Here is a 25286-nt window from a genome sequence, read left to right as displayed (position 1 = left end):
TAACTGTTCACCCAATGTCTTTTAAAAGCTACAGTGCAATTCATAAAAAAATCTGCTGTGCTGGAAACCGCCACTCAGTATTCGTGGCAGCAAGAACTTGATGAGGGAAGTCATTCAGAAGTTGACATAAAAGGCAGCTACCAGCTCCCTTTCAGCACACACATATCAGATGTTATATCTACAGAACTGGAACGTGATTGCAGATCATAAACTAAGAACAGCAGCCGTCACTGTTATCATTTCCACTTGAAAGCACAGCAAAAACGTTTTCAAGCAGCTCCTAAAGGCAAATAGCTCAGCATAACTGAGAATGCCTTTCAAGCAAAAGCTGAGGGCTCATCATCATTCACACAGCATCTGTATGTGCTTGGTATACATAGCTTTACAAACAGAAGATTTGTTCCTCTCCACAAAGAATTCTGGGCTTAAAATGCTTAAATTACTCAACCTATGCCAAGTAGAAGCTCTAGATCCTCTGTCGGTTAAAACACATAATTAAATGTAGTGAACTAAGGTAAACTTACCCGCTGTTTGATGTGTTTGAACACTGTCTACCTGAGGCAAAAGAGTCCCCTTATCTTCAAAAGCTAAAATTGGATTCAGAGGAATTCCGGGACTGTCGCTTCCATCATTGTTCAAGGCATCCAGCCGGGATGGTTTAGAACCAATAGGTAGATTTATGATCTCTTCGAAGTTATCGTTCTGTGTAGACATTCCGTTTTCCTCTGTATTTTTCTCTGGGTTGAGATTGCTGAGAGAGAAACATAAGTACTTCATCATACACTTAATTCAGAACAGAAGCATAGTCCTGCTTAAAACAATATTACAAACTGAAACTTGCATTAATCCAGAGCATTCTTTTTAGCCAGTAAAACCAAAATTTCTTGACTACCACAGCAGATGAGCTGTTGTTACAGCAAGTACTAGATCTGCCTTCCCTCAAACACACATGGCCATCATTACCATTTGGCTACACTATACCCAAAACTACAGAGGTGTCTGAGTACAGTGCAGCTCTGAGAAGTTACTGAAATGGGAAACAGTAAAAACAAATCAATCCAACAAAACCCACCTACATTCCCAGCACAACCACTGCTATCTGAAGCCAGAAGCTCAATGAGATCTATGGTCTTTCTCAGCTTTCATAAGCACTGCCATATTTGAAGTTGAGGTACCCTTTTCATAATGCAAACCAGTCTAACTACTCTCAGATGAGGGCGCTATCAGTTTCGTTACTCTTTGGATCATCACTTGCCTCCAGTTTTTGAGCAGCCTCTTCTACCTGCTGCTCACCCAGAGAAAAAAAAGCTCCTGTATCAATTCAGCTCTCCTTTTCATCCCTCCCCTCCAAGCTCCTGGGCCTTGTTTTCTAGGCACAGCTTGACCCTTCCCCACAGTGACCAGACCCAGACCAAAAGCAGCACCTCCTGGCATCCCTCACATCTCCCAACTCAAAGAGAATCTCTCCAGGTGCATATACTCTCCTGAGGAAACACATCACCATGTGTCAGCCCTGACACTCTCTCCCAACCCTTTTATTAGCTGCTGTATTGTCACAAACTGCTGTCTTTTCATGCAGCATGTGTTGTCTTACCACACGGGAGGAACTAAGGTGCTACTCTGGTGAACAGGATGACAGTAATGGGATCCAAATCTCCCTGAGAAAGAGTGAGTACCCAAGTGTCACTTCAAAATCGTGTTGTCTTTTACAGGTGCTCCCTTAAAGCCCTTCACTGCCAGACCCTGGCAGTCTGGGGCATGTGTTCCCATATCGCTACTTCTCAGGTTGTTAGGAAACGCTTCAGCACAAATGCTCAGATGCATTTTTTCCTAGATTTGAACACAGCCACGAATGTCCTCAGGCCATTTCTGAGCAGGTGGCTTGGTTTCACAGCCTTGTTTTCTCCCGAGAGTACATGTACTAGTCTGAAAATAAAACAACAAAATACCAAACAAGAACAACCCACCAGATTCTGCCTACATAAGGTTTCTTTTCATTGACCAGCCTGCTAGCGTGGCCAGGTCTTCACAAACAATTACAGAATTCTTCCACAGTACTTCCCAAGCAACAGAAAATAACGATTGCACTTTAAAAGATGGTTCTTTTAAAGTCCAGATTGAAGCCCAGATTGAATCTGAAGCCCAGAGTTCCCGTAAGAACAGCAAGGCTGGTTTTCATATCAAATCTTTTCCAGCTTCTCAAGCTATCATCAGTTCCTTTCCAGAAAGGCAATTTTTCTTTTTCTTCTCTTTTTCTTCTCTTTTTCTTTCTCTTTTTCTTTTCCATTCCACTCCATTCCATTCCATTCCATTCCATTCCATTCCATTCCATTCCATTCCATTCCATTCTCTTTTCCTTTCTTTTCAGTCTGAGAGTGTGCTAAGCAAACTTCAAAATGGAAAATGTGGCTTTGAAAGCAGACCTGGAGACCCTGCTGGCTGCCTGGGAGAGACCCTCTGTCACATCACCCACCCTTTTCTGCTGGAGACCCGCTCTGTAACAATCTGTGAAATGCTTTAAGAATAATAAAAACTGCTCCATTGTGTAGTTATTAGGCTATTATTTGCTATAAGGTATCACGTTACTTATCTCATCCCCATCTACTGCCAATAACCTTACCAGAGGTAGGATAGCAAAGTATTCAAATATCTGATAGAGGGGGCAGAAAAGAGGGGGGAAGACAGGGTTTGTTCCTGCATTGAAATTATACAGTACATTTACCTATGGAAGTGTTCACACAATGAAGGGAAGTCTCTTGCTTCTGCAAAGTTATATTAATTTTTCTGATTGACCTGTTAACTTGATAAATAGTTCTCCATAATTACTGGTCACTGCGCTGTCAGTATGATACATAAACTTATACTAGGATTCAGGATTCAAGTTGTCTTTCAAGATGTATGTCTATACAGTCACAAAGTGGGACAGGGTGTGGAGGGGAAGCCGAGGCAAAATCATGATGAGATATTTTGTATTTTTTATGCTATAAGAAGTAGGTGGCACTCCACAGAATCATTAAGGAGCAGATTTAGTAGAAATTAAGGGGAAAACTGAACAGTGGAATTCATTTCCACTGGACATATTAGCAGCCATTATCTCAAAAGCAGATTAGACAAATTCCTAGGAGATTGGTATGCCCTCCAGCTTCTGATAATTAACAGCTTTGGGACTACTTGAGCCTAGGGTTGCACTTGGACCACAACACATAGTAACCCTTCATTGACTGGAGGATCTCCTTGTACTTAGCTTTTTCTTTTTTCCTTCCCCCTTCTTTACACCCTTTCCCTAAATGACCGCTATGTGTCACTGAGGCAAAGAACACAAAAAAAGGAATCGATTTTTGAACTACTTCACCTGTTTTTACTGTCTTATGTTCCACTGTTAGTGATGTCGCAGTGTCCTGCACAACACTGCACATACCCTTTTCAGGCCGGCATATTTGGGCAAAGAATTAGAGAGCGGAGAACAAAAACCTCATGTGAAAGATGAGTTCTGTAGCTGTTATTCAACTTCAAGCTCTATCATCCTGTTTCTTTCAGGATTTTACTGTTCAGTGCAGTAAGAGAAAAATAGGACCTGGAATAAATTTTGTTGGAATCTTTCATAACATATGAAAAGTTTCAAACTGTTTCACTTTAACATACTATTTTCAAACTCACTTCTTCTATTTACTGGGGAAAAAAACAACCCACAAAGTCACCACTATCAATGTAGAAGTGTGTATGCCATTAATAATGTAGTATCTCCATGAGCTACCAGTTTTGTGTTGCCTTTTCAACTGCACTACACTTGGATGAAAAGAATCTTCATTTAAGTTCACTCTGTCTTGGATGTGTTCAAGACCAGGTTGGATGGGGCCCAGGGCAGCCTGGTCTAGTATTAGATGTGGAGGCTGGTGGCCCTGCCTGCAGAAGGGGGGTTAGAGCTTGATGATCCTTGAGGTCCCTTCCAACCCAAGCCATTCTATGATTCTAAGCCTTCTCATCACAGACTTAAAGGTCCAGAGTAAAGTCATTTTTTCAGTAGTAATTCAGCACTATTTATTAACATTCTAGCATTACACTGCTTAAATAGATTTCCCATTGTTAGGTGGGATAGATGACAGCACCATCATCTGCAATAAATGTTTATTAAGAAAACTACTGATTATTAGTGATAAATATCTGGTAAATAATAAAGCAGATCACTGCATTTCATTAGGGTTTATGTGGATTGATTATCTTGAAAGGCTAATGAAGTTCCAGTATAATGAAATCTGCATTGTTAATCAAAAGCAGCAACAGAAGATGGTGAATTATTGAAATCAATCGTCTTGACTGCACCAGACCTTTTTTATTTTTCCTCACATGCTTTGAACATACAAGGAGGCACTCTATTTCCAGCTGGATTCCAGCCGCATAGCTGGCACATGATGCTTGACATTAGGAGTAGGAATAAAAGATGAAGGTTTATCACAGCAAACAGTCAGAGCAGACTATCTTCACATGAAATGCTAATAGCCTACACAGTCAGCTTCCTTAAGTACTGCTGCTGGAACAGTTAGAGTACTTACAGCACCTGGGGAGTGATGCAGAGGTACTCTGTATTTGGTCAACATATAATAGAAAACTAGTCCTGTTCAAGATAGACATCCTGTCTGGACCCCAAAGCTGTACCAGGTAGAACTACCAGCACTTACACTTCATCTGCCCGAGAACCACTGAAACAGTGATTGTAGCTTGGTACTCTTCCCACACAGCACACTGTAGGAAGTGCAGTGAGATTATGGTTGCTCTAGGCCTTACCAGGACTCAGTCCTTTGTTTCTTCCTCTTGCCCATTTACACACATTCAGGAAGTCCTCCAGGCAAAGCCCTTTTAACCTCCGGTTGGAAATCTCAGCTTTCTCACCCTCAAAACATGCTCAGGACTTTTCCAGATAAAAGCCAAATCTTTTGTAGGGCTGGAGTGAGATGCTCACAGAGAACACCATCTATACTTATTACTGTTGCATATGCTACACTATCAGGTATGACTAGATGCCAGATAGCTGTGGCACACACGATGCAGTAGCAATGGTGTTGGCACCTGTGGCTTTCACCATGTGATAAAATCTGTGCTGCCGTGTCTTCCTTCCAACAGTCTGTCCAACTGCTTGGGCTAACACCACGATTCTATCACGTACTTGAGCCCCTGCCTTCCCATTCAGGGTGGACATATCTCAAACGCAGACAGTCCCTCTGCACTCTATCCTGGCACATCACTTTCTCCTTCCTCAGCCTTTGAATTACACTTTGAAATACACTTTGAATTTTTGTTCATGCTCTTCAGTCTTACCTATTCACTCTTCACTTTGGCTATTCAGATCCTCCTTCCATACCAAATATGATGCTACGTGACAGCCTTCATTAGTGTGGCACATTTTATATTACAAACATCAAGGTGCATCTAAGGTTGGGAGTGATTAACAATTAATAGTTGCCTGAGATAATTATGAGACAGCTCTATGCAGCACATCTAATGCAGTTCAGTGCTCAAGTTACTGACAGAACTTATCTCAGCAGGAGCATCTTTGTCAGCATGACAGCAGGCTAAGATCCCTCAGGCATATGGAGGGACAGAGAGGGCAAATTCCTCCTTCAATTAGTGCCAATCACATCCTGAAGCATACTGCCCATTACAGACTGTGAGATGGCTTCCCACATTCAAGTTTCTCCATGCATATTCTGGCATTACCTGCATAAAACATGAAAGGGCTATGGGATTATTTGGCTTTCTGCTTTCCTTACTAAAATTGAAGTAACTGACAGCTCATGCTTATGTAACAGATTTCACTTGGTTCAGCACAGAGCTTTCAAGCATTTCTACAATTTCTCTAAATCTGAGTGACTCGCCTCACAACTACAAAATGCTCCTGATGTTAAATATCTGCCTTCTCAAACCTTCCTTTCCAGAGGACAAAGGGTTTTTTAAAAATAGAGTCCAAATGAGAAGTTCTGTATCTTTTGTTTAGTAATCATAACTTGCTGATTCTTCAAGCAACTCACACAAGACAAAGCATCCAGGCTGTAGGCACAGTTTTCACTATCCCAGCCAAGAAAACTAACCCTACAAATCCAGGCTGTTTCTTATGAAGCTCAATTCATGGAAAGTAGCACAGAGAATTGCCCTTTCAATTAAGTTCCAATTTACGTAATAATTGCTGGCAACACATCCTTCCAAACACTGCAAAGAATGAACTGTATTTTCACAAAATTTCTCAGTTGGTAAAAATGGGTTACTGCTAAATGAACGATGCTGAAGTTCTCTTCTGAACACAGGAAAAGATAAAAATAAACAGGAAATGTGGCAGATTGAACAGCTGTTTCTCTTATTTAGCTAATGAATACATGGATCTGAGAAAATGATCTGTTACTCTAGTAACTCTTATCCTGTAAACACCCTCTAATACTCAGCAATCCTCTTACCTGTCCATATTTATGGGGGGCTGATGTGAAACAATCGGGTGTGTGCAGGTTACGGGTTTCCCACTGTGTGGAGATTGTGTTGCATGCTGAAGCTGAGGTCCTCCTGAAGGTTCCACGGGAGATGCGGGACTGGTTATGACTAGAGAGAGAAAGCACGATTTCATAAAAATAAGCAACATTATCTTCCTTCAAAGTAAGATAAAACACTTCCTAGAAAAGGCAGCGCAGCTAAGGTAAGCTACAGTTTTAAAATGCAGTTGATCCCTCTGCTTCCTTTGTCAAGCTTTGGACACATCATCTTCATAGATTTCAAGGTTAAAGCTGTGTTGGCAACAATGATCAGTTTACAAGCATGTAAACAATTTCAGCACTTCATCTGGTGGTCAAAATAGGATATCTTACAGAGCATTACACTGGCATTTTTCAAAATGCCATAAAGAATGGAATAGAAGAACACTGGGACATCAACATTACTTCTCGTTTCCCGAGTTGATTACTGGCTGTAAACCAAAAGGAAACAAGGGGAAAATCTCCATGGGAAGGAGATTTAAACAAGTACCAAATCACAACTAAAAAATGCTGTAATTGGGTGACACATAAACACCACATGATGTCACTGGCCTGCCTCAGGATGTTCTTTTAAAGTATAACTACAGTGTCTTCTGCATTGTATCTACAGCCATACTAATTCATATATATCTCTCTAAAAGGAAGCAGATGGACTCTGGCACCTGTTTACAATAATCATAAGAATAATTTAGTATCCACAGTCTTAAATGAGCTTATCTAGGCCACCTAAAGCACCTCATCTGAGAACCTTCCATTCATATCTCCTGTTCTGCTAGGACCTAAGTGTTTGGACTGAAGTCTTCAATGCTAAATACCTTCATCTGGTTTTGGCAAGTTTTTGTATAAAAGAAGTTAGCAATACAGGTTTTAGTCCTGCTACAGATGGACCAAGTAGGAGTTACATCGGTTTTAACATTTAAAAAGAAGTCTGGCTCTTTTGTATTGGAAAGGCAGAGTTATCTCCTCTTTTGAAGCAGAGATCAAACAAATGACACAAAGGTGATGGATTTTGTTTTGCTGTGTGATTTGGCCACTTCTATACAGGTTTCTTCATTTTTTTGCCAAACAGTAAGTTTTAAAATGAAAAGAAAAAGAAAACAAACAGCAATAGCATTTGCCAGTGGTCAGAATCAGTCTGTTGGAGTATATTATGGGAAGTTAGAGTTGGCTGAAGCATATGCATTAATATCTTTGATTCAATATCATATCAAGATAAAGCAAAGTCAAAAAACAGCAGAGCAACCCTGGGAACAAGGGCAGTTTTCTATTTCTCCAATCACTGGTGGATTCCAGCTTTCCCTTGGCACTGCAGAAATGGAGGTTGAAATTTCCCTCTGCCATAAAAAAACTGACTACTTGTTTTTTGCCTCTGGAAGGAAAGCTAAAGCCTCAGGTTGTAAAGCCATTTTTACTTTCAGTAATTATTTAAATGGTTGACAGCAACTTAAACAGCGCCTGCAGCAACAGATGGCACTCCAGACATCCTGTATTAGCGGTTCCCAAACTGTTTTTTATTTAAAAAGATAATATGTAAACAAATAACTTCCAAACACATCTTGAAATTCATGTCAAATAGTTTCCTGGCAGTGCTCATTTGAGCATTCACTACAAACACAAAGGGAAAAAAAAAGGAGTACGAGCAGACAGTGCCATTATTTGTCCTCTTTTGTTACTCGATGTAAATACAAATAAAGTTTATCATCACTTGTTACATTATGCCATTGCAGTTTAAGCTATTTGACAGATTGTCTTCAGTATATTTAAATTCTGCTAATTTGTATTTGCCTATTGTTGAATATATGGTAACTTTTATGTTGCTTCCTTTGTTCTAAGCACTAAAGTTCAGATGAAACTGTACCTCAAATAACCAGAGGGGAAGGAAAAAAAAACAAACAGTGGGAACAGAACTGAAGGAAGACTGAATGTGGGTATTACAGAGTGACTGCAGGGCTCTGTAGGAGATGAATTTTGAAAGAAAAGATGTAGAAATTAACATCAAGTGAATAAAGCAGCAGGTATGAAAGAGAAAGCAGGGCTTTACGATTGTGAATGGCTTGTTTTGATGACAGATTATATCTCTAATAGTATGAAAAAAGAAACTGCAAAATCACTGGCCAAGTTTGTCAAAACTAAACCAGCTAACTTGTTTGTTTTTTAATTTTATCAATAATTAAACTTGGTAAGTAACTCCCTCTTGTTAAACACCAATGTAATAAAGTTACTGAAACAGCTGACTCATTTAGTAATGGATAACTACCTATACAGAAAGGCTAATTAAATAACAGTTACTAAGACTTCAGTTAACTCTTCTAATGGGTTTCTTAACTTCAATTGTTCTCAATAACCATTTATTCACCTGTTGTACCCAGGGTACAGTTAAATACAATACCTGCTTCTCCAGTATTATTTGCCTTTGATATATGTCCATTTTGCTGGTCATTGGGTTTCTATAAAGGAAGCGTAACATCGTAAATTAAAAATGGCACCAGAGGGAGGAACTGAAATGCGTCCAGTATTTATGCATGACAAGTTTGTGGCACTGACCTTATCTACAGCTTCTACACGCCTGGTTCTCTTCATTATCTCCTCAAGCCTCTGCAAAACAAAAAGCATAAAGGAAGAAAATAATGTTTGCTGGCAGTAATTTATATTTCACTCTCCCAAACTATAACTGCCTGTCATTTACCAAAGCTGTATTTGCTTACTGCAAAAAGATAAATGATTTTTTTTTTTTTTATTGGCAATATTATCTGTACTTTCACATCAGGCTACACTGGTGAGGACCACAGCTTTTCTGAGGGCACATTAACTTTGTGAATAACTTCCTACAGCAGAGGTGGAAGCTAGATGAATTAGTTTCTCTGCATGTACTGTTACCTTATCATAGAATGGCTTGGGTTGGAAGGGACCTCAAGGATTGTAAGGTTGCAGCCCCATGCCGCAGGCAGCATTGCCAGCTGCTAGATGAAGTACTAGCCAGGCTGGCCAGGGCCCCATCTAACCAGGCCTTAAACACCTCCAGGGATGGGGCATCCACAAATGCTCTGAACAAGCTGTTCCAGCACCTCACCACCCTCTCTGCAAAAAACTTCCCCATGACATCTAATCTAAATCTCCCTTCCTTTAGTTTAAAACCATTCATCTTTGTCCTATTACTATCTGCCCACACATCTACCTTCTTCCTTTCCAAGCGCTCTTGCTCTTCTCTTTGGAAATGCTTTTCACGTTCTAATCGAATCCGCTCTGCCTCTTCCCGTAGGCGAGCTTCCTCTTCTTTCTGAGTTGAGATGGTAGACAAAAAAGCAAAGGAAAAAATTACTATCTGAGGTCAGATTTACACTGATATCTGCTCATCTACACGTATTTGCAACATCACACGTTGGGGTTTAAAGCTGCAAACAACCTTCTCAGACTGAATTGCACTTTTTTTTTTTTTTTGTTTTTAATTAATCTGTGTTCTGCATAACATGCAGAGATGAATAAGATTCTGTAACTGTCCTGACTTCCATATACTGACAGCAGAACAGATGATAAATGCATTTTCTAACCTTCAGCATTAAAACAGCAGCCAGCAAAGCATTCAAGAAATCCATGTATTGAGTGGTGGATGTTTTTGGAAGTCAAAAAAAGTAGAATGCTTTATTTGGCCATAATAATTATGCCTTAGTGAGACCAAGGGCAAGCAGCCACACGTACATTTGCACAAGCTTTCAAATCCTGCTTTTTAAAATAAATGTAAAACTTCACTGGAATATGCTGTAGAAATGCTTTGCTCCCTTAATGTGACAGTGTTGTATAACAGAACTGCTATAACAGTTTATTCCCACTACACTATGTTGCTTAGCCCCATCCAACCCAACCTTGAACATTTCCAGGTATGAGGTATCAATGGGTCTCTAGACCTTCTACAACTGTGTGGACAAACAGTTCTCTTGTATAACAACCATTCATAAACTTCTACTGTTACAACCCTATTGATTTCTTCATCATAGGATTTGTTCTAAAATAAGTAACTTTTACAAGAAAACAAACAAACAAAAAACAAGCTAACAAAACCCTTTCCCACTGCAAGCTTTTGTCAAGAAGCATCTTTACTCTTGGAACCACTCCATGAAATGAATTCAGACACAATCCTATTCATGCTGTGTAGCATTTCTATTTTAAGTACCCCTCTAAATTAGGTGCTGCACAGCAATTCCAAGAAGGGAGCATACTTGTTTCTGAATGCGTTCCATCTCTTCTCTCTCCTTCTGTTCTCTCTCTTCTGCCTGTCGACGCAGCCGTTCTTCTTTTTCCTTCTCTTCCTCTGCATCTTTTCTTTTTCTTTCAGCTTCTTGTCTGCGAGCTTCTTCTTCTTCTCGGCGAGCTCTTTCTTCAGCTATCCTCTGGGACAGCTCCTCCTTCTTTTGCCTGCAGTGATGAAAAAAGCATAAGATAACAAGAAAAAAAAGCAGACTCTTGATCCAAGACATCAGCACAGCAGAACAGCTGGAGAAAGGCTACACTGTTTTTTCATTCACAAGAACCTCAAAAATATCTGAACAGGGTGAGGCCAAGCCACCTCTTCTGCTTCCAGCAGGCACCAAAGGTGGCAGATGCCCTACTGAACAACACAAAACCTTTGCAAGGTTTTACTTCACCATTATATGACAGGATTCCAATCATGTTTTGAAACAGCATGCTTTCTTTAACTTGCAGCACTGAGTCCCAGATTAAAAAAATAAACAGAAACTACAATAGTTCACCTTCCTGATTTTTGTCTTCCTTGTCTTACGGGAGTGAATAATGTTTCTCTTCATCCCAAATCACTGTGGACTTTGTAGCTTACCATATCTCCACTCAGAAGTAGGGGAGGAAAAGCAGTCTTCCCAGCTGATAAATCCTCACATGCTTAGGTGCAGATCTAATAATGCAGAATCCCCACAAAATCACAGAATATCCTAAGTTGGAAGGGACCCACAAAAATCAAGTCCAACACCTGCTTCCATGCAAGACAGCTCAAAATTCAGACATTATGTCTAAGAGTGTTGTCCAAATGCTGCTCAAACTCTGGCAGCTTGGGCTGCCCTGTGGAGCCCATTCCAGTGCCCAACCAGCCTCTCAGCAAAGAACCTGTTCCTAATCCTCCACCTGACCCCCACTTGATGAAGCCCCTTATTTCTCTCATGGACACATTCTGTGCTTCGGCATAGGAGCTGTTCTATACCTTCTGATGATTATCCATTATGTCTTTCCCTGCTTATTTTCCTAGTTTACCAGTTTTATTCTCAAAAATAATACAGAACTCAACATTCAAGGTATGGATTCACCATGGATAATTCATATAGACATTTTCTATTTTGTTCTTTTTTTCTAGTAATTCATAACAGTTCATTTATTTTATTGACCATGACTCATGTGATACTTATGCATACTCAACACCAAACAAGATCTCTTCATTGGGAAATAATTAGCCCAGAGATCAGCACCACATAAGTAATAGTTATTTCATCATATGCATTCCTTTATGCTCAACAGTACTGGTATTCAGCTTCCACTTAGTATCAGCAATATATCTTTGAACTCTTCATGACTGGCATTTATCTCACTGAAGACCTGCATTATCTCACTGGCCACACGTCCTTTCAGATTCATTTACAAAGGCACTCAAAGGCTGAAAACTTTTCATTGTGAAAGCCGATCATCCTTTACCTTTTTTTTATCTTTAGTATTTTTTCACCACATTAATCTTACTTCACAGCAGCTTACTTTCTTTAAAATCATTTTGAGAGAGACAGGGTCAAGAGCCTGTTGGGAATTCAGACTGTTCTAACTGTGTTTGCCTTGTTCTTACATTTGGTAGTACTGCTAAGGAAGTACAACTAATTCTAGAGGCATGGCATCCCTCTAACAAGGTGCTCGGCTTGTGTTACTGCCACAGTAATGGATGCCTAGATGGACCGGTAGAAATAACACACCGCATTAACTAACTCCAAAACTGTTGGGTGTCCTCATTTTAAATGAGAAAACACAAATTTTTAAGTCACAGCTGCTAGATATCTGAACAGATCTAAAGCTTCAAAGTAAGACACATCATCACTTGTTGCAGTGTTGATAACAGCCAAGCAGGGTTCCCTTGTCAGAATAAACAAGTATAGCTTTGTTAGTCTGAGAAGGCAATCAAGCATTACACTGAGGATATGCTCCCTAATGCTGTTCTCTTTTCAATCTCCAATAAAATACATATCTATTTAGGATAGGTTTTATCATTACAGATCTGTTTAGATATACATTGCTCCTATGAAAAATTAAAAAAATAAATAAATTCTGGGAGAAGTGCAGTGTCTCCTGCATCTCAGCACTGTGCTTCATATTTTACAATATAACAACAAAACATGCACAAACAGTTGCTAGGAAGCTGCTAAAAACATATATATTCTACTACAGAGTAGATCACCTTTCAAGCTCTTCTCTCTCTCTCCTTTCTTGCTCCTCTCGTTCCCGCTGCTCACGAGCGAGGCGCCTCTTCTCCGACAGCAGCCTTGTTGCTTCCTCAGGATCTGTTGTACCTGCAGAGGTCTTTGTGGGGGCTGGGGGTGGAGAAAGTGCTGTGGGAGCAGGAGGTAGGGATGGGCTGGCTGCTGAAATAGATAGGAATTAAAACCAGTCTCAGCGGGCACAGTAGCCAATAAAATACCTGTATTTTTCTCTCTTTCTATCTTGCTCTACCTATCTCACACACACACACACACCTCTTAAAAGAAAATAGAGTTTAAAATATTCTGTAAAGTATTTTCAAGCTTACATGGAGGAAGAAATCTCTAAAAGCAAGGAATACATACTTCCTAATGGAAGTCTGCTTTGTGAAAGCAGCTTCAGTTGAAAGGTTAAGATAGCCTCTCTGTCAGAAGAATAAATGCTGACAGGTCTCAATGGGAGGAATGTTGACTCAGCAAGCCTTACCATCATATTTGCTAAGTTTCAGAGTCTAGAAATTACATGCTGCAATGTTACATTTTCTTTTGTTTGATAGACTGTATCAAAAATCAGAGCCACACATTTTGGTGAGCAGGCTAGTCCCTTTAAGCAACTTGGTGATCTCAAGTTGAATGCTCACCTGCCCTGCTGTCAGAAAGGACAAGGACAACTTGCATTCCATCTTACCCTGCTAATCTCTCCCCTCCTTGGTACTCCAGCAGTATTACAGATAAGCAGGTACAGTTTCATGTTATCAGCATCACTGTACTATGCATCTAGCAAAGATGGAGATTCTCATTGCTTACACTGCCCCCTTTAGTGATACTTCCTGTATGGTTGATTTTCAGATCATTGCTCTTCTACTCTAGAATCTGAAAAGAACTTGTGTTGTGATGTGAGGGACAAAGTCTGCCTTTTCTCCACCAAAAAGACAGAAAAAACAGATGTGTAAGGCAGGTTCACTTGTTCTGGCTGTTGCAAAAGGAGGTCCTCAGCCTGTTTATACTTTTCTCATACTTAACATACATCTGTAAGCATAACATTCTGAATTACGTAGACTAATACTTGATAGAAAGCTATTTAAAGCTTATTGTTGCAGAGAAACAGAGGGAAGAACATGAAAGTCACTCAGGTATTCCTTAACGTCAACAGGAGTTTCTCCTTACCTTGAGCAACCTCTGCCTGGTCAGCAAGTTCTTCCTGATTTGCAGATTCTCCAGCACCCTCTCTTGTTTCTTTACTCTCTTCTGTCCTCTCCTCATTGGCCTTTTCAGCCTCCTTTTCTGGTCTTTTCTTTTCATTCTCAGGTTTGATGTCTTTTTTGACAGGCCGGATGTTGCCAGGGGAAGGAGGACGTGCCTGAGTAGAAGGAACTTTGGAGCAACCAGGTGGGGATGTTATCTGCTTGAGCGTGCCAGCCAAAGAAGGCAAAGACTTTGATGCATGCCTGTGTAATCACAGAGTGACAATCAATGCAAGACATGCTCTGCTGGACATCATCTACATATCACCTCCACAGCTTCAATAGCGAAAAACAAAACAACTTCCCTGTTTCTCTGTTATCAAGCAGAATTGCTGGAGCAACTGATGAGCTTCCAGCAAAATGTTTCTCTTTGTGGATTATGTGAGTGCTGACCCAGCCAAGAGGTAAGAAACCAGGTACATTGCTCCTTTTTCCCTTTCCTTACAAAGCAACAGTATTTTACTTTTTTTTTTTTTTTTTCTAAACAATATAATATTTACTTTGATGCATACAGAAAACATACCACCAAATAAGGTTGCACTGATTTTCCTGTGGAGGCTAACATTTAATTCACAGAACAATCAGAACTGCTTATAGCTTAGTCTCCAGCTAAAGCATGCATTTGGCTTACCAAACTGGAGAGGGAGCTGGTGATCTAGCTTTGGGGTTGGAAGAAAAATGACCTCCTTTCAAGTTGGCTGAGAAGTTGGATGACAAATGGTCTCTCTCCTTTTCTTTTTTGTCAGTCTATAGTTCAGCAAACAAAGACAAAATCAAGCCACAGTTCACACAGCTAAAGAAAGCAAACCAAGCTCAATTAAGGATGGGGGGCTGTGGGGCTGAGAAAAAGTAGTGCTGAGTCAGTAGTTCCTGCAGCCTGCTTGACAAGTTCATGAATACAGCTTCTGTAATCTGACACTGCTTTTGTCAGTAAATACACATTTGGCAACAATGATCCTTCTTAATCACACTCTTTACTGTCTTAAGATGTAATTTGCAGAGGCTTTTTTTTTTAAACAGGCAAAAAGTTACCTTTTAAGGTTTGATCTTTGGTGGTTGCCACACAGTACCTTCCACTGCTTCCCAAGACCATACTTATTCCTCAGAAACCCTGGATTTCATTTGGGGATTAAAAAACAAAAGAAAACCCCAAAACACCAAAAAACTCACTCCTTGGAGTGGGTAAGTGGTAAGAGTCCCTACTCAACACAGACTTTTTCTTTCAATGCTATATGTCAACACCACAGATGCCCTCAAAGTCTGGAAACGTGGCATCCTAATTTCCTTTTTTTCTTGAATGATTACCGAGTATTATGTTTTGGGTTGTATGGCTTTTTGGACACTGATTCTTATCCATCATTAGTGATTGCACATGTTTCCTTCTTTATTTCTCATCCTGAGATGAGAACTATAAAAATCATACTAATTTTAAAAAATATTTCTGTTACAACTCTTGTTTGTATTAATAGAAATATTGGCTTAAGGCTATATATCAAAATTTAAGCACCTACATATTTCCTGCACTTAAATATAAATGAAAAACACTGTGTTTTTGGAGTAATGAGCTTAAGCTCTCAGAGTCTGAAGCATGAGAAGAGAGGAGAGCACATTGAGCTGTTATTCAGCCAGTATGGTGTAGAGGGGCTGCTACACACTCATAGAGTGAGCATGTAAGGCATAAAAATACACCTAACAGTTGGAGATGGTAAACAACTGTATGAGCATAAAAACTTCGGTCTATCTTTGTAAATCCATGAGATGTTTTTAAAAGCATAGGGACAAAACTAGTTGTTTCAAATTGTCAAAAGCCATAATGTAATATGTGATAAGCAATAAGTGGTCCCAGTCCTGAAGTTGTTACTTGAGAGTAATTAACCAGCCTTTTGATAGTATCATTTACAAGAGTTCTACTGACTAATACAATGACAAACACTCAAGTTATCAGATTGTATACAGCCAGAATGAAAGCATTACAATGAACAAGAATTCCAGCTTGCCAGAAAAAAACTGTCTATATAAGATCTACCCTATTAGTCCTGAAAATACAGTATCAGTAATTTTTCCCCAGTGAACCTGAATTCCTACAGAAACTAACCAGTCAAAAGATTATCTGAAACACATGGGCTACTGAAAACAGCTCTTAACTCTGTCATTTAGTATTAACAATATTCTTGTGTATTTTTTTTTTTAATCAAGATGCACCAACTTTTCTTAATTGAAAACAAACAAACAAAAAAAAAACCCGAGAAAGACCTTAGAGGTGCCAAACTGATAGCGCAGGAGTTTACAACATGCTCTGTATACAGTAGGGGTTAGACTTGATGCTCCCTTCCAACCCCTATGATTCTGTGATTCTGTGAACAGTGCAAGATTTCTGTAGAGACATGGCCTAAAGCTGTGCCTCAGCCTAAACTTCAGACTAGCACCTGCCTCAAAGCTTAATACTGGCTTTCATTCATGCTTCCTTCATCTAGCACTGCTTCTAAAATGATGTCAATAACAGACAGCACTGTCTCCTGCTAATTCGCCCACATGCATAATCATTTGCAGAACAGACTTTGCTCTTACTATACTCTAAAATTCAAAGCACAAGAAAATATATATATATATATAACTACTGAAGTTCATGATCTCTGAACTGGAGCTGACTGCATCCTGTTGGCCTGGAGCACAGTTAACATGAATTTGATCTTGCCTGTATCAGACTGCTCCGATTTTCCCTGGAAGTTAGGAGAAAAGGACAAAACACTCTGCAGCTGCCTCCAAACCTCATGAGAAGATAAGGCATTCTGCAAAAATGAGTATTTTTCCAAGCAGATTCTTGAGTGCATCATCAGGCTTTGTCAACAGATAATGTAGTATACTCCGGTTAAAATCTAACCAACTATGAAACAAATTAAAGGCAATGGGAGGCTGCAGAGGGAAATGTTAGATTTACAGCTATTCTTGTTCTAACAGGAAATTCAATCAGGTGGTTATGGCATGAGACATTAACTTACATATAAGCAGCATGCTTACCCCTGCAAGATGTGTTCTTCTACGTCCAACAGCATCAGTAGATGCAAAAAGTTTTGCTCGTTCTGCTGAATTCCTACAGCTCATGGTCTTGTAGGAGAGAGGGCTGATGGGGCTGCAAGATGCTGAACGGGGACAAATGGGGATAACTACGGTGTTGGTTGTTTTTTTTAATTATTCATTATAATCATAGAGCATCATTGGAGAATTGACAGAGGAAAGCCAGCAGGAACAGAAACAACAGAGAAAGACAGAGAAAAGAAAGAAGATATTAATAGAGAGGAATGACTAATTCTCAAATCAGAACCATCATGTGATACCTCAGCTTGGCCATGTGTATAGTAATGATACAATTCTAATATGTAGCCATGTACTGATCCACTTGTAAATTTCTTTTAAACAAATTAAAGAGGTATGGCACATAACTGGGTAGTAGGAAAAAAAGTTTTTCTTATACAACTGATGGTTCTGAAAAAGAAGTGGACAAAACAACTGGTCTGAAATTGATTAGCTGAGTATATGCACTGATGTGAATTTCAACTATATTTGGAATAGGAAACAATCTAAATAAAACCAGAATTGCTATTAATTGGTCTTGGAAGTAGAGGAAAGAAAAAGAGATGCCAAAGATCAAAACACGCTAACAACAGGAACAGTTTTATCTAGGAAATCAGTGATATTGACTCTTGTCTACAATTTCTATAAAGTTATGTGTTATTTAAAGCACCTCTAAGCAATATTTGAAGCCCCTCTATACACAAACTTCCAATATTTCTGAATCATGCTACAATATCAGCCAACTTGAACACATTCTCAACAGTAAAATATTTTACACACTTCGAAAAGCAGGTTGATGACAATAACTCAACTTACAAACTAGGATTTGAATGAGTAACCAGGATGGCAGTTTTCTTTTGTTTGCACAAGGACAAAGTCTGTTACCAAAAGATTTCCTGCCAATGGCAAATGATCAGGTTTATGGTGTTCCAAGTACACACTCTAAGAGAACAGCAGCACTGGAAAACCTATCACTGGGAACTTTTTGCAGTAAAGTATTTTTAGACTTCCTCCCTATTTAACTGAAGGAGAAGGTTAGGGAAAACTGTGTTATTACTCCAGACATTTACTTGTCTGTATCTCTTTATCTCATCTGGTCATTTAATATAGTCATAACATTATTACTATTCAATATATTACTTGAAGGAAAAGAGCAGAGTTGCAACGGGGTAACATTTCTATCCCTTCCTTCCTCATTTTCCTTAGAAGAAAACATTTCTTGTCTGTAGATCTCTGAGCACACACAGTTCTACACATAGTTAATTCTTGTAGCCTAATAGCGGTGCAACTGCTGTCACAGGAAGAGCTCATAGACTTAACAGTACTTTGTGGACTAAATAGCCCTAACTCTTCAAATTCTCCTGCACTGGGAGATTAAGAATAAAGGAGGTCTCATGTAAATGTTACAGCAAGGGCACTCACCTCACTTACAGAGTTTTATGTTTAATGGGTTAATAAAAGGTGACAAAAACTGGGAAACAAGAAAACAACTTTTTATAAAAATTGGGTATTTTTTAAAATCTTAATGAGCCTATCTGAACCTGACAGGAGGCAGTGGCAAAGTGTATATTTTAGCAGTTACGGTTTGTGTATTTTATACCCTCTGTGAATCAATTCTGCTGCTGCATGCTGATTATCCAGCATTACCACAGAGGATGATATCATAAACGCTCAAAGACAAGCAGTTCATTTTCATCTGCAAGGTTGCCAAACAACGCTGTATGAGGCACTCCCAGTGAATCAGGATGTACCAACAGGATTACAAACACAGAGGAGAGTTATTTAAAACTACATTTTTGTTCTGGAGAGTTACTTAAATATATATATATATAAATGGATGTACTCTTGTGATGGAGGTCCCCAATAGCTTGCTTAACTTCAATGTTAAGGACATGGATTCACATGTAATTTGTTTGGTTTTTTTTTTGCACTGCAATTCATCTTCGTGGAAAAAAGGCAGGGTAATTTTCTAGGGAATAATGACAGGCTGGGATGAGTGGAGTGCTCAGAACACAGCTGTGAGCCATGACCACCACCTGATCATTAATCTCCAGGAAGTGTCCTGCATGAAGGGACTGCAGTTATTGCTCCTAGAGAATAATACCTGGAAAACAATGAAAAGATGGATTATTCTTGGTGGTACAGTTCCAGTTAGCACAGACAAGGAATTTCTGGGAGTTACCTCAAAATGATGACTGATAAATCAGTCATTCCTGCTATATGCAATCCTTCTCAATATTCCACTTAGTTTAGAGCTTCAGCATGAAACAATAGCAGTCACAGATTCATCTTTTCACGTGTTCCAGCTAAGTAACCACTTTCAAATTCAAGAAACTGCTTTGTCAGTATTGCCCAGTGAAGAGCTTCACTTCCATATCCTGCTTGGTGGATAACATTAAGCTTCCATTTTACAAGCCATTGCTTTAAAAGTCATAAAGAATGGAAAGGAATTTTTACTTGTTAATTCCACCGTCTGAAGAATATCAGTCACATTTTTGCTCCTATGGTTCTCCCCCTATGGAAATGTACTGCAGCCTAATTAGCGATAAGAGTTCTTAAGTGAAAGCTTCTTTAGAAGTAATCTTAGGAGATTTCTATTCCCTCTTACCTTCTATGTCCTTTAATTAAAATAAAGTTCTGTCCATATTAAATAGGAAAGACCTGCCCAGGCTTAAGCATTCAACACGTGCAGAAATGTACTCCTGAAATGTTAAAATCCCTACTGCATGATCTCGAAACACTCTACAGTAAGAGAAAAGGCAGCTGTCACATGCCTAAAGCACATGACGAACCAAGTATGTCCTGTCTGCCATTGAAATGCAGTATTACTCAGACTTTAAGTTACTGCCTATCAATATTTACATATTTCTGCATGTTAATTTTTCACACAGGAGTTCATCAAGGGGCTGTTCTGGGGTTGGCAGAGAATTTTACAGTTATTCTAACCTTGCTAAACCTGCACAATTAACTTTACATGCTATTAAATCTACTGCAGCCAGGACCTATCACTCTAGCATGTCCAATGTGTTCCATGTGGGAAGTGCTCCAGTGCAGAACGGCACTGTTTGCAGCAAACAGCTCACAGTGTGGATGTGCTGAATCAGTTCCTTACAGCATAGTGGGCATCCCCTTCAGCAGCAGCCAACAGCGTGACATTGTTGCCCTGTATGTGCTGTATTCCCTTGTTACAATGATGAAGAGGCCAAAGACAGTTAAGAGAAAAGTGAGGAAGAAAGAGGCAGAGTGAACAAACGTAGCAAAAGCTTTCAAGCTGTCATACAATGTACCCCAGGTCTGGGATGCTACTGTACACGCATAATTACATCTGTAACTTCACAACATCCCGAAGGGAACCTGGAAATATACGTGGCTGAGACATGAAGTCTCTGCTCTTATAGGTTTACCTGCATCTCCAGACAATGCAGCTGTGCTTTTACTTCTTGCCAGGAATGAGTGCGTGGGCGTCAGGAGCCTGCTAACGATGCTGCTCTCCCATGGACTGAGCTGCAGACGGCGAGCTGAACGTGCATCATACAAGCAAGATGTTAGGTCAGACAGTGTGCAAATGACCACATGTTGCAGAAGCGTTAGTATTACAACCTCACAACTACACACCATGGAAATACTGTGCTACTGACTGTGGCATGCTAAATTGTTATCAAGGTTAATGTTGATATTTTGCACAGATCCCATATGACCTACTATTAGGGATGGCAGGATAACCTCTGTACAAGGAGAGCAGTTGCCACTTCTTCATATAGACTTAGAAGTATTTGTGTCTCAAAATCCTTCTACATACCAGGTATACAGGTATATTCAAAAGATCAATTACTAAAACACCATCTGCAGTCTGCTAGCCTAGATAGAAAAAAAGACAAAGAGGTCTGCTTACTACTATACAGATTTGTGTCATAGAAAGAGGCTTTGTCAAAGCATCACAAAGGGATACAGTGCTTCTGAGCTGTAGATACCAGGCTCAGCAGCTACAGTTGTCTTTGTTATACATGGTGCCTCAGAATACAGAGCATGTTTAATTCTGCCAAAAACCACCATTAATGATAGTTTTCTATTTACTGCAGTAGCAAGATCCAACATTCTACATTATCAGTATGTTCTGAAATCACGTTATACATGCTGATCTGGCTTCAGTCACTCACAATTTCTTCTCTCAGAACTGCATAATGCAAATTTAGTTTATCAGTGTATTTGTTTTGCCTCACATCTTTTCTTTACTATTTTTAATATAATGTTATTTTTTAATATAACACTATTTAATTATTGATTATGGCAAAGAAGTATCCAAAGAAGTCCTATATGTTATTGTTCATTTGTACCAGATGGCTCTTTGACAGTATGGTGCAACAAATAGTATTATTAGGAGAACCACAAAACAAAACACTGAAATAGTTCATTATAGTAAACTCAGGTCATAGCAAAAATCTCCATGTTGCAAGAGAAATTTGGTTGTTTTACACCCCAGCATTCATCGGCCTTAGTTTAGTGTCTCTGGCCAGAAAACGGTAACTTGATTGAGGTTTTTTGTTTCTTTGTTTGTTTGTTTAAATGAGGCACAGTCTCCAAAACATTCATCAACATGACCTGCCCTGATAAACCACAGGCTAATTTGCATTTTTAAAGGCAGAGATCTCTTCTAAAAGCCATAAACCTGGAAGCTGTCTTTAACCTACTCCACAATGAGACCCGTGAAACTGGAGGCTGTTCTCAGTCTCATCCTATGAGAATATAACGGCCTAATCTGCTCTCAGTGCTTCTTTTCTTTTTCAGTTCTCAAACTGCTCACCTAAATTCTGCTAATTCAATAAGCATCATTAATATAGAAATACAGTGCTCTAAAACACAGCAGGCCTTCTGGATAAGAGTCCTTACATAATACAATACTGCCAGAGCTCTTTGTGATTAATAGCTCCATTCCCTGTTGGTACAGATTATACAGGGACACAAAATACCCTAAAGAGATCTCCATTACAGCATACACATTATCATTACAGCAATGAGTTGCAACTTAACAAGGAAGAACAAGTTATAGGACTACCATTAAACTGGATTCATTAGTGGTGAAAATCTTTGCTTCTTCTCTGGGCACTGTGCTCAGTATCATCATATTTTAAATCTACTGCTGCAAGGCAGCAAATTCTTTTTTTTGTGGTCTCATCCTTTACTAGATGTTGAGTCTGGAGAAACTCTTCTGCCATATTTTAACACAAAGTCCATACAACTTATCAGAAGAAAACCAGTACTGCATGGAAATTGGCTCCACACCTTAGAAAATGATCCCCTGAAATTTTAGGCCAATAGCACTACTATGCATACTAAGAGTTTCTTGGAATTCATCTGTATAGCTGCAAAGAAATGGTAAGTAAATGTCATGATGTAATCTGGTCCTGTGGGCCAGCTGCAAACAGAGTTTGCAGTCAGGAGTCAACAGACTTAACGAAGTCCAGTTGGCGACCCGTTACAAGTGGTGTCCCCCAGGGGTTGGTACTGGGGCCCATCTTGTTTAATATCTTTACTAATGACCTGGATGAGGGGATTGAGTGTACCCTCAGTAAGTTTGCTGATGACACCAAGATGGGAGGTGGTGTTGATCTGCCTGAGGGTAGGGATGTCCTTCAGAGGGATCTGGATAGGCTGGATCACTGGGCTGGGGTGAATGGGATGAGGTTCAACAAGGTTAAATGCCAGGTCCTGCACTTTGGCCACAACAACCCTATGCAATGCTATAGGCTTGGGGTTGAGTGGTTGGATGACTGCAGAGAGGAAAGGGACCTGGGCATGCTGGTTGATGCTTGGCTGAGCATGTGCCAGCAGTGTGCAAAGGTGGCCAAGAGGGCCAATGCCATCCTGACCGGCATTAGAAATAGTGTGGCCAGCAGGAGCAGAGAGGTGATCATCCCTCTGTACTCAGCACTGGTGAGACCGCACCTCATGTATTGTGTTCAGTTTTGGGCCCCTCACTGCAAGAAAGACATTGAGGCCCTGGAGAGTGTCCAGAGAAGGGCAACAAAACTTGTGAGGGGTCTGGAGCACAAGTCTTATGAGGAGCAGCTCAGGGAGCTGGGATTGTTCAGTCTGGAGGAGGCTCAGAGGAGACCTCAATTGCACTCTATAACTTCCTGGAGGGAGGTTGTGATGAGGAAGGGTTTGACTTCTTCTTCCAGTGCCATGGAGCTGGCAACAGTGAATTGATCATAATCATCTATATTTACCTTCAGCATACACCAACTGAACACTAGGAAGTTATCATAGTAGCAGCAGAATACAAAGCAAGTAAGCAAATAGCAGCATCTGATAAGTACGAGCAACAGATGGGAGGCAGGGATTTAACAGGTCTTCTGATGAGGAACACAAAGGAAGGACTCTTACTAATATGTGGTGTTCGTCAGAGAGACACAAAAATGCAGTTAAATAGATGGGAAATAACTTGTGTCTTTAGATTCTCTTTCAGCAGCCCTTGAACTTCTAGAAAGGTGGCAGACAAAGGTGATGTAGTGATCAAGACCATCACCTCTCTAGAGAAAAAACTTTCACTACAGAGAGGAGGAAGAACACAACTACAGTACAAGTTCTGTTTTTTCAAAACTAAGAAAGCCATACCTTACCTACAGTACTATCCAATTGCTAAGTTTTTCTTAGAGAGCACCATTACCAGAATTTATAGATCAACAGAAACTTTCTCCAATTGAATGTATTTGTTCATATTCTGTTACAAAGTTTGGACTACTCAGACCAGTACCACTCCTATCAGAACACAATGAAAAGCCTGTTCTAGCTGCCTCACTGTAAAATCATGATAAAGAGCTATGTAGCAGTAGTGAAGTTTAAAATAAATTGAACAGGCAAACCATTAATGAAAACTTCCACCTTTGGTCAGGCCATAATAAATCTTGTCCTTCAAATGGCAGAAAAATTAAAAATAAGCACTGCTTAACAGAAGGCATGTTCTTGATGACAGCTATAAGCCACTTAGGGTAAGCTTATCATCCTCATCTCCGCTTCCTTGTTTTGTAGGTAGGTGTATGTGTTACAGGCAAAACACAACCGGGTGCTCCCTGGAAGGCAAAAAAAGGAGCAGAGAGGCAGATGACTTCCTTAAGCACTTGCCTTAAGTTGTTGAGACCACTGGAGAGGTGAGCTGCACTTCTCCAGTTATGTGCTCAACTAGATTTGGGTATATGACTGCACAAGAAAAAGGACATTTACACCATTTCAGTTTGTTTTATGTCTTCTACTGTGACTGCATTATATAAGAGACTTCTGAGGACTTCTGTACAGTTTTAATGAAGATGCCAAAGAAGGAATGCCTTGGCATTTAAAGTTTATGAAATATGGCCCCCACTTACCTATTCCTTCCCTTCACCCACCATTATACTGCCTAGTTCTCAGTCTAACTTGTGCAGAATTTGTTATAGGTAGTAAAAAACATTACAACTTGAGCTATATTCTACAAGAGACTATCCTTCATATTTAATGCCTTTCTTCCTCCGAGAATCATCCCTGGCAAGGAACAGTCATCAACTGGAAAAAAATATAGATACGTACAATCCTCAGGGGAACAAAATAAAACTGTTGGGGTTCCAACTTTTAGAGTAAAAAATAACTGGATTTCTAGAATAAAATTGTGCCCTAAGATAACACTATGTTTCACAAGTTACCAGACCTCATAACTTTGTTAACCTATAAGCATTAATATGGTGAGAGCAACCAGAAACAGGCATCCAAGCATGCACATAAAACATGGCACTTAAAACACACACATAATGATGTCAACTCAACCATTTCTGCAATACAACTAAAGATTCTCTCTAAAAACTGTTTCTGAAAATAGACACTTCTTTGGATTCAAAAGGGGCACAGCTTCTCAATAGGACAAAAAGTCCTTCCCAAGAATTTTTCTGTAAAGTTCTTTGCACAAGTTATACAAGAGACATTCTTTTATCACACTCCCTTTGGCTCAATGCTTCTACCCCATAAATCCTCAAAAC

The 25286-nt window shown here is 39.7% G+C and overlaps 1 protein-coding gene across 44 annotated transcripts in view; it reads right to left on the bottom strand.

Annotated features, from left to right (window-relative positions):
- MAP7 (microtubule associated protein 7) overlaps positions 1-25286 on the bottom strand; it is a 94624-nt gene that overhangs the window by 1971 nt on the left and 67367 nt on the right. For 20 of the 44 annotated variants that reach the window (XM_032443629.2, XM_032443626.2, XM_085543551.1 and 17 more), the window contains 11 exons: positions 20688-20801; positions 17230-17375; positions 14843-14958; positions 14135-14415; positions 12949-13132; positions 10727-10922; positions 9688-9789; positions 9057-9107; positions 8902-8959; positions 6444-6582; positions 525-751 (listed from right to left, as the gene is read on the bottom strand). In XM_032443629.2, the coding sequence (XP_032299520.1) occupies positions 525-751; positions 6444-6582; positions 8902-8959; positions 9057-9107; positions 9688-9789; positions 10727-10922; positions 12949-13132; positions 14135-14415; positions 14843-14958; positions 17230-17375; positions 20688-20801 (1614 nt within the window). The remainder of the gene's footprint in view (positions 1-524; positions 752-6443; positions 6583-8901; positions 8960-9056; positions 9108-9687; positions 9790-10726; positions 10923-12948; positions 13133-14134; positions 14416-14842; positions 14959-17229; positions 17376-20687; positions 20802-25286) is intronic. The other 24 variants (XM_085543547.1, XM_032443630.2, XM_015858377.3 and 21 more) reach the window with 3 other exon arrangements.

This window comes from Coturnix japonica, chromosome 3, assembly GCF_054131305.1.
Source record: "Coturnix japonica strain WE chromosome 3, WE-NBRP24, whole genome shotgun sequence".
NCBI classification, from domain to species: domain Eukaryota; kingdom Metazoa; phylum Chordata; class Aves; order Galliformes; family Phasianidae; genus Coturnix; species Coturnix japonica.
The sequence above is the reverse complement of the archived record's forward strand: the minus strand, read 5'-3'. Positions and strand labels throughout refer to the sequence as shown.